The sequence below is a fragment of the Zosterops lateralis genome (assembly GCF_965231275.1).
Source record: "Zosterops lateralis genome assembly, chromosome: 2".
Classification (NCBI taxonomy): domain Eukaryota; kingdom Metazoa; phylum Chordata; class Aves; order Passeriformes; family Zosteropidae; genus Zosterops; species Zosterops lateralis.
Window position 1 is genome coordinate 91285486 of NC_139763.1, and position 19719 is coordinate 91305204.

Below are 19719 nucleotides of genomic sequence, written 5' to 3' on the forward strand. Positions count from 1 at the left end.
ACTCTATCAAAAGACTCAACAAACCATTGCTTAGTTTTCACATAAACATCATCTATCTAGGAAACACGAGGATTTGGGGGGAAAGGGGCTTTAGTTTTTGTCTTTGTTTCTCACCATTCTTCTCTATTTTAACTGGCAATAAATTAAATTATTTTTTCCAAGTCAAGTCTGGTTTTCTCCATTGACAGTAGCTGGTAAGTGATTTTCCTGGGTTTACCTTGATCATTAACTTTTCCATCTTACTTTCCTTCCCTGTCCTGTTGAGGACAGGGAGTGAGAGAGCAGTTGGGTGGAGGTTTCACAACCAGCCAGGATCCACCATTCACAATTCCCTTGATCGCTTAACAGAGGCCAGCTTTGTTTATACGTAGGTGAGAGTAAGTAGAGAGTCTATTAAGTTTAGCAGTCATTACATGGCTTCTGTCAGGAAAGCAGAAAGGATCCTTTTCAAATAGCTGTATATACCAAAACCAATTTCACATGTGCCATCACAGGTAAGAACACACACAAATGACAAAAGATGTTCCTGAAGCTTTTTGGAAGTGTAGAGCTATTTATTCCCTGGCAGTCCTCCTGCATTGCCTTTCCAGGGCTCCAAGAAACACTGATTTTTTTATACACAGCAGGTAAAGTATTTGCATCAAAAATTCTTTGGACTACATAACAAGGAATATTCACAAGATGCAGCATTAAGTTTGGTGTTTGGTTTTGGATGAACATGCACAATCCTATCTTAGGGGAGGATAAACTGAAACAAAATAATCCCAGTTCAGGTGGAGCAAGGAAGAAGGCTGTGTGTGAAAGCATTGCAACTTCCACAATTCTGTAAGATCTTTTGCTTGTTGCTCTGAGCCTGCCCAATGGTTGGATACAGAAACAGTGACATGATAAATCTTCTCTGGTTTGCTTCTCCTGAAGTGATGTTATTTCCCTTTGGGTACAGGACTGCGTGAGGAACCCAAACCCCGTCCTTTGTGCCACACTAAGACCAGAACCAAGATGAGTGCCTCACTTCTTGCATCTCCCTGTCTCCTCAAGAAAGATCTGTATAAATAGAAATAACAACAATATCTTTTGGAGCCCTAGGGAAGTGTTGTTCATAAAAGGAGAGCAAGGCATTAGGCTCTACAGTCAATTTCTCTTGAGGGCAGACATCATGACTACGCTACAACCCGGATCAAACAAAGCAATTATTTAGTTAACTATATTATGTAAATAACATCATTTTATAAAACCCATGAAATGGTATAAGACCTACAGACACAATAATTACTGCTTTCATACAGGAAATTATCCTGCATGTGGAAGTGTCTACACACAAAATCTCATTTTGCCTTAAGTTGTTTTAGTATACATAAAATGTTCTGTTTCCCCTCATTGCTATTGCAGTAAAGTTGTCCAGGAGATTGGAGAGTTGGACACTGTCATTCTGGAACTGCCTACAAAGAATAAAACCCTGCCATTGAATTATATTAAATGCAAAAGCAGAGATCTAACAGCTCACGGAAAGGATGAAGAGGTGCTGGAAAACCAACTTGATTTGAAGCTATTGTGAATGAAGTACTCTAGTGTTGATGACAGATATTTGTATATAGGCATTCTTTCAAGCTGGCTTTGGGGAGCTGCAAAAAAATTAATTAGATCCTATTCCTTGAGAAAGGGAAAAATAAAGAAGAATCAGCAGGTGAAAATAAGGCATAAGTGAAATAGTTAAGCACGGAGTTTTTCATTCCCAAATAGCAGCCAGGGTACAGCTGAGAGTGACTGAGAAAATGAAAGCTCTGAAAAGACACAAAAAAGGATAAAACACAAATCCAAGTCAATACACAACAGAAAGAAAAAAGAAAAAAAGAAGGTCAAGTCCAAAAAATATCAGCAGTGATTTGCAGTAAAAAAATCCTGAAATGAAATCTAACTTCAACAGAGCAAGAAAGAAGTATGAGCTAATGATACAAAACTTTGCAACACTTCATAGTTTTCGTTGACCTTTAAGCCCAAAAAACAGACTGCAGAATTGAAAAATTGAACCAAAGATTCCCATGACAGCAGTACAGAACTAAAACTATGTGTTTGCTAAGAAGATACTGATACTTTGAGTTGTTTTGCACTTCATCAGAAGTTCCTGACAGCAGCAGGTACTCATTTACTCAATGTATATTCATTTGGGAAAATGAGAGAGTGGTTATGCTGTAAGATGTGACTCTTACTCAGAAGAACTGGCCTGAAATTAAGACAGCAGTAACCATAAAACAGTCTTCAAAAGACTTTTAAGGATGGAAGCTTTTATTTGATTATTTTATCCTAAAATTAGAAAGCTCAAAAAGACATCTTCAGCAATGTTACAATCTGGACCCAGCAAAATGTGGAAAATACATAGATGATGTATTCCTCAATCATCCTGGAATGTTTTATGCTCTCTAAGAAATCAAATTATTTAAATACTGTCGTAAGAACTTCAAATACCAAGACAATTTTTAAAGCAGGTAAAAGTACAGCATGACAAAATAGATTCAAATCAAAATAATTTTCCTTTTGAAAGAAAAAATAGCCTGCACAATTGAAGAAATACTTCTGATGATTTCTGAGAAGAATAAAAATCAGGTGTTAGAAAGTGATAAAAGGAGTTAGACAATGGGAAAAAGAAAGAAAACATCCACATTAATCATTGTTATGAAGTTGAAATTGACTCAATCTGTCAGTACTGAAAAAAACATGTGCATAGACAAATACTTCAGTGTCGATAGTCAGATATGTCCCACAGTTCCTCCCCTACCACAAAGGTGCAATGCTCCAGGGAACTTAAGACCTTCTTTTCATTGGTAGAGCCATAGAGAAATTTAAGAAAATGAGTAAGTCAGACACATTACTCATATGCTCTGGATCAAAGCTGGGAGATGGAGTAAGCAATGATCAGTTCAACCTCAAGATGCAACTCTGAACCTTAGACGCACTTCCTGAAATGTCCAGAAGAAGGAAGCCCTGAAAATTGCGCTTTCTTTATAGCAATAACTATCTCCATTTGGGTCTGCACACAGAGGGGAGTAGCAGATTCTTCTAGACTGTTACTTCTCTTCCTTTGTACTGTCTTCCCTCACTGCTATGGATCTGCTGATTCTGAGTCTCCATTTTAGGAAACGTGGCTGGGCAAACAAAGGGCTAAGAAAGGAGATACCAAGTTGTGGCTCTGTCATAATTGAGTTCCAGTCTGCCCAATTCTTTGATCCTCTAAATCCCATTAATTCTGGCAAATTTCAGTTATTTATTCATTCGATAGTGGGGTGTTAAAACACTGGAATCTTCCTGGGGGTTTATAATGCAGATTTTTCATTTTTTAAGTTTAGAAGACATATAAAGATCTTGTTTTGCTTTCCAACACCAGATGACCTTCCCAAATGTATGATCATGCTGTGAAAATTGATCTCATTGTAGTTGGAATAAATGGAGACATGCTGGGCTCATTGACTATTTTTCTTTTCCAAAGCTGTTTCCAAACATTTGGAAGAAAAAGAGAGAAACAGTTTGCTTATTAAGAGAGTAGAAAACCAAACAGTATCATGAGCCTCAAACCCCTCTGGCACATGACTATCTCTGCTACATGACAGAGAAATGACAAGTGAAAAAGTTTTAATTTATTCATTCTTAGCTGAGAAGATTGCTTCAGTGTGGCCTGAAGTAGTGATAATGCATGAGATGATAGAAATGGCTGAGACAAGAATTGGTACCCATATGCTTGTGTTTTTTCTCAGCTCTTTTCAAGGACAGGTCCACTGAGACACAGACAGTGCACATGATTTAAAAAGGAAAATTTTCCTGTAATGTCTAGAATTGGTGAAGACTTAAATAATTCTGAAAATAGTATTAAAAAACCCCCAAACAACAACAGAAAAACCCCTGGTTTCCTTTGCATTATTAGGTGTTCAGGCCTTAATTTCTAACTAACTTTAGATAGTGTTTAAGCTCACTGAATGATTTCTCCTGTAAGAGAAGACGATAGTCTCTTATGATAAAATATGTACTGCAATCATCTTTTTGACATGTGCCTCTGCTAGAAGCTTCTAAACAAAAAACCACTATCACTTAAAAAAGACGTCTCTAAAGATCTTTCAGATACAAAAGTAAACAAAAAGTAGACAAGAAAATCACAAAAAAACCCCTCTGCTCCAAATGTCAATTTGTAAGTAAAAGTAGCTGGGCAGGACAAGGTGATCAGATTTCTTGTATCATATGCAAAGTCTAAAAATGTTGCATCTAAACCTGTTTTCCCTTCAAGTCTTCAAACTACCAAGTGTTTTCACCTCAATCTTTCACTGCAACAGAATAGCTGTTACAAAAAAAAAAAAATTTGCAGTCACTTGATAGGCCTCACTGACTCAAAATATTTGGTTGTTTCTGAGGATGAGGGTTACACAGAGATTTCATTAGAGGTAGATGCAAATCAGTGAAAAGTATGGGGGGGAACGATTAAAAGAAAGAGGAGTTATGTTGGTAGACTTTCAGTTTTAGAAACTGGATGAGAATTGTGTGAAGCGGGAAGAACTCCTTCAGGCTTGTTAGAGCAGATGATACACAAACTTGAAACACTTAAAATTTTATTTATAAACCCTCCATCTAAGCTGAGGACTTGAATATAGCAGCAGGGCAATGGTTTTTACTGGTCTTTTCTTGCCAATAAGTTTGAAAGCCACATGATTGCACAAAAGGTAATCCCTTTCCTTCTAAGCTTTATAGACAATAATGACATCTTCAAGCTAACCTAACACTCAGAAATGTTACCATTAACTTAGAATTTAACATAATGTAATGAGCACCATTGCCCCTTACATTGTTCATGGCAAGGCTAAAGATTTTCCTGGATTTTACATACATATATTTTCTTGTTTTCTTTCATCTTTGAAAGCACCTAACATCAACAGACCCTGTGAACTCTAACACCCCAGAACAACCTGATTTTCCTGTAAGCAGAAAGTTGGTCTTGAAAATTCTAGAGAAGCCTTACCACATGAATTATTTTATGATCCTATAATACTAAAATGTAAAAAATATGTAAAAGTTGTGTGAAAATAATGTGGAAATTCAAAAATATTATCAAATCAAAACATATCCATGGCCAAAAATAAAACTGTTCTCTCAAACCTTTTCCTCAGTACTATTCTAAAGGAAAGTCTACAATCATAAGCTCAGTCTCATGAAGTACATTTTAAATTAATAACATTTCCTTTAAAAGCTAATCTACATTCCATTTTACATGCAGGAAAGCAACAGTACTGGAAGAGACATCATAGTTTATTACCAGACAGAGTTCAAATTACATTACTGAGTCACCCAGTTTCAACTTCAGAGGGACTATAGCATCCATATAAGTGGCTGCTGTGGCAAACATCACCATTATTCCCACCAGCCTCTTCCTCTAATACAGAGAAGCTTATCTAGAGACACATAGGATCCTCTGTCCACCTGCAAAATATTTACAAGGACAACCTCCTCCACTCCATATCCAGGAGTACATCATAAGATTGGATGGAGAGGGTGGAGCTTTAGAGAAGCACACTTATATGTATCAATTTCTCCTTGTAAGACTGGTAGAACTGGAAGCAGTAATGAATGAATACCTGTGCTCACCTGTCTGCAAAACAGTACATGGCAAACTTGCTTTTTAGAAGAAGAACCTATTTTAGCAACCATACGGCACCTCCAAGTACTCGAGGTGACACAGTCTATATTTATTATGCTGTCATTACCTTTCACAACTTATGGAAATTTTGGAAAATCTAGATACTTTCCCATATAGAAAATACAAAGAAGATAATTAGGAGGGACTGCTTGCTTCCTTGAAGGTTCTAGAGAGGTAGTGTATTGCACAGCATTGAGCCTTTGTCAACAAATCAGTAGTGAAGCTTGTTAGAAAGCAGCCCTTATTTCCTACATAGAAAGAGAGGCATCATTCTATTCTATTCTCATGAAAAATGTTTGTCATGGCCACTAAAATAATTTAAAAACATTTATCCAAAGGAATTTTGAAATAATTAGAAACAGAAACTAGGTAGAAGGCTTCCAGTCCATAAAAAACTTTTGGATCTATTTCCCTACAGAACAGAAACATCCTTGTTTCCGGAGGAAAGAAAATTACAAGTGCACACAAAATGAAAACATGTTGTTCCCCAAAACTTAAAGACTTTATCTATTCAATATTAGTAAACACAGACACTCTAGAATATAGGATTCAAACAGCCCTCCAATATGTCAGTCACCAAAACAAAGTGAGAAATAGAAAACTATTATCATAATTTCCACCTGAATAACTCATTAAAATGTTCATTCTCCAATGGAAACCATGTTTTCCAATGTTACTTTTTGCAGCCAAAACTGCTAAACAGAGCTGAGCAGTCTCACAGGGGCAGAACAACCAAACATTGCAAAATTCAGAACAGGAAAGAAGATTTACCAGCAGACTGAATCCTCATTACTACTTGAATCCTTTTATTCAAGTAGTAATTTAGTAGTTTTATATCCTTTGAAGGTAAACCTAGATTTGTACAATTGTGCCTATGAAGTTTAGTGAGGGCAGAGAGGAAGAAAGAAAATGAGGCAGTTCAACCTGGGAGACAGAGTGATTAGTATAATAATAAAAATAATTATAATAATAGAGGGGAAAAAAGGGAAGGAATTTTTAAGAACTGGGGTTACACTGCAGGCCTGTAACCCTGCTCTTAGCTACTGTTCTCTTAGTTCACTGATATCACTGTGTTTCAGTTTACTACCAGAGGTTACAGGTCCTTCACAACACAGAGCAAACATCTCAGAAACTGCCAGAAGTACTTCGAGCTTTCCTACAGAACTTCCTCTTGCTGGAACTTCAGAGAGGAAACAGCAGAGAAAGAGTTTTTCATTTCTGTCAAGGCTTTTACTTGCAGGAAGCATAGATGTATCCTAGTCAGGTGTTTGGATGTCTCTTTCCATTTCATACCCCCAACAGAGGCACCTGGCTTGGCTTGTTAGAGAACTACCATTTAGTAGGCACTCATTATCCTTCCTATCACTTCATCAGGTTTTGATCTGTTTGAATTAACCTTGAAATTCTCATTGTGGTGAGCAGGAGGCTTTGTCTAGAGACCTCCCCCTGTCCCTTCTCATCTAAATGATTCCACAGTTCAATGAAGAAAAGTTTTCTGTAGAGTCTTAGGGCAAATATCCTCCATTATTCTCTTCACAGGATAGATGATATGGGATTGAGCTTTCCTCATAAAAATAGCACAATCTGAATTTTAGTGATTAAAGACTTTCTGTATTTCGTGGAACTTCACAGTTAAACAGTACACCAAATTATTTTTCTTTTATATGAAATATAATTACATGGTCTATAATATAAATCTGATTCTTAATGTCCTGTAAAAACCCAGTTAATACTGCAAATGCATTCACTGAAATTAAAGGCTTCAAAAGATCTAGTAATATTTGCAAAACCAAATAATTCTTAAAAATTAAACTTAGACAGCTATGAAAATGACCTCACATACAAATGAAAAAAAAAATAATCTGCACTTACAGCTCTATTGCCTTGTTCCACATGATAACATATCCAGAAAGAATGAAGGACTCAATATTTACAATGTGTGTATTTCCTCTCTCTGTTCCAACATAAAGCCATTTACTCTGGAAAGGTAGATGGCAGTAAGTAATCCTGGAAAAGAAAAGAAAAGAAAACAACAAAATATAGTGACTGAATACCACATAAACAATATTTTTAATACTTTTGCAGCTGAAAGAATTATTATTTCCATTTTATAACTTGAGAAAAGCCTGCCCAGCAGGCATTCTGAAGAATGTATAGATTCTGGGGGTCATCTTCAGGAAAATCATAAAAGAGAATATGAAACAAAACAGAGCCATCCTGTCTGCCAATATTAATGCCAGGACAAAAGAGAAGCACTACTTTGAGCACTGAACTAAGTCTATCTATCTCCATGAGTATGTAAATTGTACTCTGATAGTATTCATGATTCTCAAGGAAGGCTTTCTTATATCCTTTCTCAGAATAAGCAGATTATCCAGTTGAACAAACAGAATTTTGTAGACATCAGTGGGATTCATGTTTTGCACAACAGAAGTATAACACCATAATTCATACAAGAAAACATTCATTTATTTGCCATCTGGAAGAGTAGGGCCCTAATTAGATAAGAGCATTTATCAAAACTGAACTACCACAGACATGATGAATCCTACACTTGTTACAAGGTGATGAAAAAGTGTTACATTAACTTGGAAAGAAGTTGTAACGATTTCTCGTGATAATACATAGAAGTTTTCACAGATGACAAATAAGTAGGTTCAGGTTACTTTCATATTATGGTTATTATATAGATATTCTACACTAAAAGGAAACTAAATCTATATGAGATGAGAAAACATTTGCTACTAAATTTTAAATGAATGCAAGCTACCTACAGAGACTGAAGCCTAATCCAACTTTATGGTACAGACTTGTAAATTCTGACAAAAAAACAAGTATTTTGCTTTTTATGTCACATGTTATTATATTTATCACTCAGTTCCACAAACAGGCTATTTCTGGCTTTTATATACAAACTTGATTTTTTTTTTTTTTTCTTAGCACCTTCAACCACCACAAAAGTACATATAGTATTTAAAACAATGCATATTTAAAATTTTCATTCTTATGGTACAGAAATTTTTCTGAATTTATTACAGAGGAGTGAGAGGGGTGTTGGCAATCTTTCAGTAATTTGGCTCTCTCAGTCAAGTAAAGTCCTCTGAGTAGAGCATTTGCCACTCTTTAAGAAAGTGTTCAATAATTATACAAATTAAATATACTTTATGTAATTGTTCCCCGTAAAGCACTCCCACCAAATAAAAAGGTTCCAAACAGACTATACACAGTATTTGCAAAGTTCTGTAGTTTTCCAAGTATCTAATAAACTGTCAGTACATTTAATGCTAAATTCATTCAAGTGAGGAAAATTACTTTTTTTGTACTTATGCATCACAGTGGATTGAACACAGCTGAAATATGGAGTCTTCACATTGTAATTTATAGAGAAAATTATCATGGAATAAGGCTTACTCTTCACAGAAATCTTCTTTCATTGATTAAAGTGAGACCTAAATATGAGATCATCTTTGTTCTGTCCAGGGCTAAATTTTACCATCAGTTGTCTAATTTTGGCAATAATTCTGACACCTTCAGTGGAAAGAGCACCAGGTTTTTCTAAAGAATTGCTTTGAGAATGGGAGCTATATTTTAGTATGCATAAGTGAAAACAACTTCAAGCAGCAGCATAGTATTGATATTGTGGGTGCAGTCAGACCATCAAAGATCCAACAGAAACAACTACAGAAGGTTTATGCCACCTACATAATCCTTGATGGACTTCAAGCTATGAGCTTTATTCTTCTGCTCATAACAGGTGCAAGGAATCATTTGCCCTTTTGGGTTTATAGTGTCAATGGGAAGTTGTTATTCACATCCTTCCTGATCCTTTTCCTTTAAATCAAACAACTCTATTTCTTTTGCTTTCTCTTCAGGTGCACCATTTCCTTCACTTCTGGTTAAATTCATATTTAGTCCATTTTTGTTGTTGTTTCATTTCTTGCATATCTGTACTACCTCTACTTCTCTTTCTTGCTCTGCAAAGCATATGGGTGCTTTGTTAGGTCCCAGCCCATGAAAAAACTTCTCTAGCTAATAAACCCTCTTAATTGCTTCATTTTGAAGCTCACCCAACACTTGTTTGTAGTAAACTGTTAAATTACAGGAAGAAGAGGTAATTTTGACTTGAAAGTGTTGAAAATGTACCTGTCTAGTGGCTGATAAAAACGTGTAAGTTCCAAAGTGAGTCCTATTTGACTTCAATGCTGCTACTCCAAATTCTTGGAGTAATATCTTCAGACTAAACAGGTTCAAGTCCACTTAGGACAATACTACTTTTCAGTCCTCTGTTAAACCTAATCACAAGCCACTATGGCGTACTGCAGAAAACTCGATCTCCCATTTGCAAGAATGAATCCAATGTTCCTGATAATGAATACAATTTCAACATCACCTCACACACTGTTTGAGGATGCTTTGGGCTGCTTTTCATCCTTTTTGAGATTTGCTTCCACGTCATAATCTCTAGAACACACTGTCACAACACCCAGTGGGCAAAGTGGGTGTCTGCATTACCAGATATTGCACTTCCTCTGTTTGCCTACCTTAGGTTTAAAATTTCAAGAACATAATGCTTTAAGAACAAGGTCCTACAGCAAGAGAAAAATCAGACCAATGTAGTAACTACTAATAAGTAGTTAGGTCATAAGTTACTAGACTTAATATCTTGCTGGCCTATCTGAAATCCCAGACACCAGTCACTACTAAGCCTGGATGCACAATATGAAGGACCAAAAGAGAATTAGATATTGCTAAAGAATGAAAAAAACCCACCACAGCCATGACTGTTTTCTTAAGCCCAGCTACTTCCTCTTAAATAATTTAATTTTGTTCTGATAAATTTATGGGACAGCCAGGTCAGAAAGCACCCTGCATGTTCCATGAATAAAACTACCTTATGAGTCTTTATTGTTTACCCAAGCTGTTAATGTTTAATGTTATTGAACATTATGAAATGTCTAATTATGAAGTGTATAAATGTCATTATGAAACCTTTTATAACATGTGAGCTTATAATAAAATAGCACTCCCTTAAAGACAATCCAGGTATGTAACAAACCTATTAGAGCATGGGGATTATTAGGCATCTTAATATAATATATTGCTACACCAAAGAAAGCCATATGATTTTCATATTCTCCTAAAATTCTGCACTTCTCTGAAGCAGTTTTATTTTACATTATGTAAATTAAATTCAAACTGCTTTATATACTATTGACTTTTCACTTCTACAGAAAATATTAACTTGACTTTGAGGCTTGCAAGCTTTGAAGCAAGACTCAGATTTTTAATGAACATCTTCCATCTCAGTAAGTACTGAAATTACATAACGATTTCTTCAAGAGAAAACAATGAAGTCTCACACTGTAGTTTTCAGTGTGGATGAAAGATATTCTATTATATGACTCTATTATTCATATATCCCACAAGCAAATTAAGATGTCTTTTCATGCCATTACAAAAACAAGTCAATAAGCCAGAAAGAAAGAAAGGCTATTTTTCCTCTTAAGAAGTTAGAAGTTGTACTGAATTATGTCAGTATGAAGTGCTTCTGACAAAGTTTAATCAGATTGTCAATCCAACTGAGATAACATGTAACAGAATTAAATGGAAACTTGAGGACTTTCTCATTGTTGATCACTTAACAGAAACTGAGCCAGAAATGCGGATATTATACATTCTTAGCAGCAAACCACAATATGAATCTTAGTGATCATTACAAGAAATAGCAAAAAATAGATGAATTGATACCAAAAATGGTGCCTCTATTCTGCCAGAACAATCTGAAACATTGTATAATTTTTTCCAAATGACAAAACAGGATATAGAATATCCTGTAGGATATTGTATTTAAAAAAAAAATAAAAATCAAGAGGTACTAACTAAAACATTTTAATCAGAATTTAGTAAGGAATATTATTTTGCTAAGGTGCTAAAAACATACCTTATGTAACTAATTAAACATATTATTTACATAAATTATGCAATTAATATAAAAGGTATAATGGAATAACTGAAAGAGGCATTGTCAAAACACTGACCTTATTTTTGAAAGGAATATACTCTGGCTAGCAAATCTTGAAAAAGTATATTTTTAGAAAATCACAGCACTCTACATTCTAACAACCATGGCCAAAAACTCACTGTATATTAGCAGAATACTACAATGTTGAAATTATTTAGCATGCCATAACCTCTAAAGTATTAGTAAAAACTCTCAGATTGCTTAAAATCATATTTAGTATGTTAACTGTATTTATCTAAGAAACAGAAAAGGTAATTTTGAGAATGCCTCTTTCTGCCTCTGCTTTTTCATTTTTGTTTTTCTATTTTTAGCATGAAAAGTTTTCCTGGAACACTGGTGGTGAGGGTGGAGACCTGCTGAAGGGTAGAGAATAAATTGCATTTTGTCAAAATGAGAAACAATTATTCTAATTTAATTATTTAGTTGCTCATTCATAGATATCAAAACTGCAATTAAATTCATATTATGGCTTTTCCCTTTATACAGATAATCTTAAATATGAACAAGCATAAAAACTGTGTATTCCTTATGCCCAGCATGGTCTGTCAGTATTCAGTTTCTGTAAGTTCCTACAGAAAATAAACATCAGCTTGGACTCCCTTTCAGAATACTACCAAAATAAACTACAGTGTCCAGGTTCTCAGCAAATATGGAAATCTCACAAACTGACAGGAAAAGAGGGAGATAAAACACGAAGGAGCATTAACTTGGGAACATGAGGAGCTGACAGGAAGCAATCCCAGTAGCTGCAAGGCACGTCAGTCAGGATCCTGGCCCAGCCTTCTACTCTTAGTGACTCCTAAGGGACTGTCACTGTCTTACACCCAAATTTACAGTGCATTGCCCCAGCATGGATGAATTCAGCTGCTGAGAAAGTTGATCACTTTCTTAAGATGGTTATGGTTATGAGAAATCTACCTTTTCATTGCAGTGATTATGGCTCTTTTCCTAACTCCAGGGATTTCCCCCAGCATCCTCTGGTGCCCTCAGTACTTTCTACCAATTTTTGCTATTTCCTTCAGCGGGTCATCCCCAAGAGCTGTTCTCTTGGCACTGCCACCTGATAGACTGGGCATCATCCCTGCCAATGACTGGCTGATGTTATGTCAGGTCCTCTTTCAAAGCAGGTCCTTGAAAGGATTCCTTTAGAGAGGAATCTGTGGCCTGTGTAGCCTTCAATGGATATTCACAACAGGGAAAACCACTGCATAAGCCCTTCCCTTCCTTCCTGACTGCAGGATTTCTTCACTCCAACAAAAAACATACCTCTGCTGAGGGGGCTTCATGACTATATCAGCCCTCTTCTCCCTCCATCAGCAAGCATAAATTATTTCCACCCAATTTATTTTCTTTCCTCATACTCCCTTAATCTTTCGGTAATTTTGAACAAAAGTAATACAAAACAAAGCACACCAGACTCATCTAGTGCCGCCTCCCTCTCGAGGGGTTGAAAGTGAATTGAGGTAGCTTCTGGGTAGCCAGTATTCTCAGCAAGTGTAAGGTTACTTTTCCATCAGTTTAGTAGAGGGTATTCAAGCTGAGATTATTGCTTTAAGTCATCAAATGGACACAGGAAGATCTGGACAGATATTCAGGAAAAGTAATTTGTAGCTGACCTGAAGTGCCTAAAGAGAAGCACAGGTTAACACTACAGACAATGAAAGAAAGGAGTTGTTTCTAGCAGATCTAGCAAAGGATGTAAGTTATGAACTATTTGGCCTCTGGAGGTATTTAATCTTTTTCCTGGTCTATATATAAATTTGGAGCTCATCAGCACTGTAAGACATGTAAAAAACATGTACAATAGCAGCAATTCATGCAGTCTGCCATCCACATGATGTGATGTGTTTTCAGCAGATGGTTGTGCAGTTCCCCAGATAAATCTGAACTGGGTCTGTGCATAGTAACAACATTTCCTCTGCTACAGGGGGTGTTGTTATATACAAGAATGCCCTAGGAAGGCAGAAACTCAAGATAAATTCCATTATTATGAATTCCAATGTTTAACTTCATCTCTCATATTAATGTGCTTGCAGAGTATGCCAAGTCTCTAGGGCCGATGTAAGAGCACAGGAAATACTTTAAATTACTAACTGGCTGAATAAGAGTCAAATGAAATATAGAGCAGTTCAATACATCTGGAGAGCTCCTTCCTTTCAGGGTCTTGGTGATACCAATCACGACATGAGCATTTCTACTATTCACACTAGATTCTCCAAATACCAATGTAAGGTAATTTCAAAAATTTCTAGCAGCTCAGCACACACAGATCCTAGAGGAAAGTGAATGAACCAAACATGCCTTTGAGGTTGAAACTTGAAGTCAACCTGTTTTTTGAAAAATGTGGTTTAGTTTAAATTTAAAATAAGAAAAATCTTCTCTTTTACATATATTTTCTGCTAGCAACAGTCAACCTTTATTTTGAATTAAAATCAGTTGATCTGTCTAATTTTCTGTTTTAATTACTTACATAGAAGAAAGTGAAGTAGAGCTAAAAACACACTGGACACAAATTGCATTGCATCCTGGTGACAGCACAATATGGGATAAACCCCATTTTTATTTAAAACACAAGAGGAATATTAAATTAAATTATATTCTCAAAATAGTGCATGAACAGTACTGTCTCAGGATTTTTTTCCCAGAATATTACACAGACTATTCAAATATTTGTTGTTTTAAGACTACAGTGCATCCACTGTAAGTAAAGGTGATGACAGTACTGGGTATATGAAGAGTACCTATATAATGAGAAATGTAAGAACTAGAAGTTAATTGTATTTTTCCACCAAATTCAGAGTTGAATGTGACTATTCTGTTTATTACTACTCAGTGAATCATCTCTACCAATACATTCTAAGTTAATATTGAAAGTCATAAAGTATTTACAATCAAAAACTATGAAACAAGTAATCATTTAGCTCACATACCACTGTGACTATTTCCTGACTGAATAACAACAAACAGCTACTAACTGAAAACCTGCAGACAGTAGGATCACTTGATGCCATTACTTGAGCTTACACCTTATCTCTGTAGATGTCAATGCTTTAAAGAAAGACAGTAAAATGTATTGCTTTACATGAGGCAATTTAATGCATGTTCCTTACAAAGAAACATGAATGAAAAATAGAGTCAAGGCAGTGGTAACAGTTACTTTCTAGACTTCTACTTCCCAATGTTCCTTTCAAGTTTGGTATCTCAGACCATTCATCTTACCCAATCACTCCACAGAGCAGTTTTATTTGTCTTTGTTTTATACCTGTTTAGATACAAGTATTCATCACAGTCACTGCTGTTTGTACAACAGCAAAAATTTAATTTGTGGATTGGAATGTAAGAAATAAACCTTTGAGGTTCCTCTCTTCTGTTTAATACTGATTTAATCTGATTTCTTCAAATTAACTACCACTTGAGCTAGAACAAATTACTATAAGATACCTCTTGATTTAAAGAGTTTCAGTGATGGGAAATGCTCTATGAATGCTGAGGTACAACAAATCAGGATTCCCTCTCTAAACTATAATTTCAGTACAAATTATCCTAAGCGAAGTATACTTCTAGCTATTTTTGAAAATCCTACATATAATTAAGACATCCTTCTTCCTCCCCACTCCCACTTCAATTTCTGTGAATTCTATGTAGAAGAAATGTTAAGAAAACATTTTCACTTTAGAGTTTCATTTAAGGCCAATAGGCTTAAATACTGCTGAAATATCTTACACAATTATTTGTTTTGACAAAGCAAAAAAGCTTATGCATCTATTTTCCATCAAATTATTTAGATATGTCATTTGGCTGGTGGTCCACTGCTGTTTTCAAAGTGTTTAAGATAAAAGCATTTTTCATGGCGTCCCTTACCTGAAATATTATACATAAGAAACTTACAAGAATAAGAAACAGAAATACAAGAAGCACAAAAAAAACCCCATAAAATTTTAAGAATTGCAGCTGGAAAGACATTTCTTTCTTAAGATATTTTGGTTTTGTCCCTTTTTTTTTCATTGGATCTATTGGCACATTCTGAAGCATTCTGTTTTTTAGAAATTGGGACTGATCATTAATAGCTCATAATTCCTTTAAAGTGTTAAAAACAAAAATACAAAGTTCAAGGTAAAGCATTATAAATAATATATTCTGTTTCTTGTTCCCTTCTTTTCTGTTAAAACAACTGAGAATAAAAGTAGGCTCTTCCTCTGTTTCTTCGAAAGCCAGAACTTCCTGTGTAAACCATCTGGACAGGGGAAATAACCCTAAAAGCCTGAAGTCAGGCCCACTCTTGACTTGTGAGCTTACTATTTCAAACGACTTTGCAATCATAACTGTAGTTAACAGCTTACAGCATTTAAAAAATACTTGTTAACCACAAAAAACATCAGTGTAGCAACTATATAAACATTTGTAATGTGTGCCAACATAAATTATTTACAAGCAGTTAACTCAAAAGAACCTTGACCAAATCAGAAAAAGCGTGCTCAGAAATACATTTAGATGCATTCCATTTGATTAAATGAGTAAACCCAGAGATCTCCCTTGAATGAAGAGTTAATTTATGTATTTAGATAAAATCTTATGAGGTTATTATGAACTCTTTACACGGACAGCCAAAGTCTACAGCACACCACAGGATCTTTGGTTTTTCCCAGTTTTATTTCTTATAACTAACCTTCTTATAACTCCACAGAAGGTCACCCTGCCCTGTCCAGCATGCCACAACACATACATAGCTTCCTATAAGATACAGGCATTGAAATTCCCACCCTCAATAACTCCAAGAGTATCTGCGTAGCACTGCAGCAAGTTATGGGCATTATTGGAGCTCAAGAACAACTTAGAAGTCATTCTTGAAATCCCAGTGTGCAAGGGGATGTACAACTTTTGTAGCCTGTGCTACAGATAATTTGTTTCATTTTCAGAATCACAGAAAATTACCTTCCTTCATCTTGGGCAAATGCATAGCAGAGACACCCTCTTTTGTCAACTCTCTTTTATGGTTTTGACTGTAAATTCATTGGAGTGTCTTACCTGTAGGAGCAGGATCACTGACAGTGACAGTGACACTTTCTCCCTGCCTAGATCTTTAGTACACAACAGTAATGCTATGGATCGAACAGGTGTAAGATGAACACTTGGTCCCAAGAGAAAGAGATAAGTAAATTACATGGAAACGCGCTTCCTTAAATAAAAAAAGATACTGGAAGAAAGCAGCATACTTTTCATTGACTTCTAATTTATTTCTGATGCTGACTCAAGGTCATTACACAACAAAAATGAGAATAAAAGTTCCACAAAATCAGTGAGGTGAGCAAATTAATGAAACAGGGCTGGAGAACAGACTCTTGCTCTCATCTTCAGGGGAAAGACAATGTACATGATTTTTCTCTTGTCTACTGGCTTGTGAAATCACTATTTCATATTTGTAATACTTCACTTGTCCTTCATAAATTTCTTTGAAGGTTAAGTAAAAATGGGGTTGTAATACCAAACACAGTGACAGTGATGGGCAATACAGAGCACAGGAAGAGCCACTAAGTTTCTTAGCAATGAAAGAAAGTCAAATAACAAAGGCTGGAACAGGAGGATGATGGTCTCAAAAGAGAAAGATTTTGATGTATTTATTTCATTGATTTTGTAGCATCTGCATTAAAAACCCCGAAACACCTATGGGTAGGGTTTTTCTCATCCCTTCACCCAACACTGAATACAAAATAAATCAAAAATGCAGTTTTTGGTTCCCAGTCTCCTAGTGCCAAAAAAGTAAATTGGGACCTAGCTCAAAGATGAAAGGTGGAAACTTGTCTTTTGTCTAACAGTTTGACTTCACAGAGCTCACAGAAAAGTAAAGATATGTTAGTATTTCACCCTCTGCTAGCTGCAGCATACATAAATCTGTGCTTATCATACATTCTTACTAAAATAAGTTTAAACCCAATTTTATATAAATATCAATCAAGTCATTTTGAATGACACACTAAAATCAGGATAAGACTGAAATACTTAAATTGACTTCAAAGAAAAAATAATTTTACATGTGTATGCTTTTTCTTTGTATGCATGCTTTTTTCCTTAACAGCTTCCATCAATTAAAATCATGTAGACTTATTGGAGACCAGCTGTTCTCATTTGTTGCGCTTCAGTAGACAGGGACTCTGTGATTAATGGTCCTTGTTTTTCTGCAATCTGTAGTCTCTCTTCTCTTCCTGCTCATGTACTGTTTAATGATATAATCTCAACACTGACATTACTAGCTCTATTTCTGATTTACTGGAATAATGCCCAGAGTTTATTGTGACAGAAGGAAAAGTATCCTAAATCATTGCATTGGGTTCTTGCTCGAAGCTGACATGTGTCTGGGCAGGAAAGAGGTGGTGTGGTTTCCAAGAACCAAATTATTTTCTGCAACTGATGGGTGCATGTTCTTCATTGCTCTAAGATATGACTGGAAATTTAATATAACAAAGGCCAAAGGAAAGATCTGAACAGAACTCTGAAAGATGTCCCAAAATTCTATTTTGAAAACTTCAAACGAGAAAACCATATAATTCCCGTATCTACATTATAACTGTAACAAGAAAATTCCAATTGATAGTCTAGACTGTTTATGCTGCCTGAACTTGCATACATTTTAAAAGCCTTTTTTTCCCCCCTGTTGTCTAATATGATGCATGTCTGTATTGCAGTATTGGGCCTCTCATTTGTTATGACTGAGACCATGAAACAGTTGTTGAATGTATAGCTGTGAGTATATATTTCAAATGTTGCTATTCAAACCTGGCCTCAGAGCAATTTGGCAATATAGCTGCTATGTGAAAACAACATAACATGTTACCCTGTGTTTTCTCAAAAAAACCATAAATCTACTGACAAACATGCTTTATTTTTTACAAAGCATTAGAAACAACCAGCACACTTCTCAGCATATAGTGTAAGGTTTGACAGCATATAGTAACATTATGACTCCTGCTAAGGCATTTTTTCCAGAAGCAAGAAACCCAGGCAAATAATCACATGTGGCCAGGGGACATAAAATTTAAATAAACCAGGACATGTTTTTCCTCCCTACTGAAGGAAAAACAAAATTTCACAAAGATGTTTTTCAAAATGGAATTTTGAAGAGATTCTCTTTTTTTCTCAGAGAAATAATACAAAGAACTACAGCCAGGGAGATCCAAAGAAAGATATATATTGGAGAAGTGGGGTTTGTCAGGTCAGAGGGCCCTGTACTGTTGTTAAGTCCTCAAGTAATTGTGCCAGGTACACATATTTCACCAGCAGCTCTATGGGCCATGATGGTTTCATGTGTGCATGTGTCAAGTGATTGGTTGTAAGTTATTTTTGGGGTTTTTTTTGCCCTTCTGCTATCGAAGACAGCCGCTAGCTCTAAGAGTAATTCACATGAAGCATATTAGGCATTTTGCCCTCAGAGAAGTTGTTTAACAAACATATATAAAAGCAGATATTGTGGCATAATGCATTTAAGGACTTTTTAAATTTAAATGAAACTGACGATAATAACATTGGCAGAATCCTGATGGACTAAAAAATATTTTGGGGAAAGACTGTAAAAGCCACCATTTAGAAAGAACAGAGATCCTTAAAATCAACTCTGGATCTGAGATCCTTCTAATCCTCTAATCCTCTGGATTAGAGATCCTTCTAATATTCTAGAATGAATAATATGACCAGGGCTTCTGTGATCTTAGTTTAGAGTAACATTTACCCTCATGTAATTTAAGCACAAAGAAACTAAACTGGTTTCAGAATAGCCATCTTAAGCTCTTGGAGCACTTCTGCTGCAGTGGCACCAACTCTCAGATTGCATTACAAATCCCACCCAAGACGGTAAGCATAAAAAAACTAAACCTGACAATATTAAGTCATGTTGTTATATCTGATGTTCTGACTGTAATGTTATCACTCCTTACTCACCTATACTTAAAAATAAACACTAACTCCAAGGTTTGGAATCCTTCAAAAGGAAAACATTTTGAAAGTTATAGTAAAATACAGAAGGTAGGTTCACCAA

General features: G+C 35.6%; 1 protein-coding gene across 1 annotated transcript in view; it reads right to left on the reverse strand.

The window, feature by feature from the left end:
- Positions 1-19719, reverse strand: part of STXBP5L (syntaxin binding protein 5L) — a gene marked incomplete at its 5' end in the record, with an annotated part of 177968 nt that overhangs the window by 83642 nt on the left and 74607 nt on the right. The window contains one exon of the mRNA XM_083854399.1: positions 7544-7678. Within this exon, the coding sequence (XP_083710525.1) occupies positions 7544-7678 (135 nt within the window). The remainder of the gene's footprint in view (positions 1-7543; positions 7679-19719) is intronic.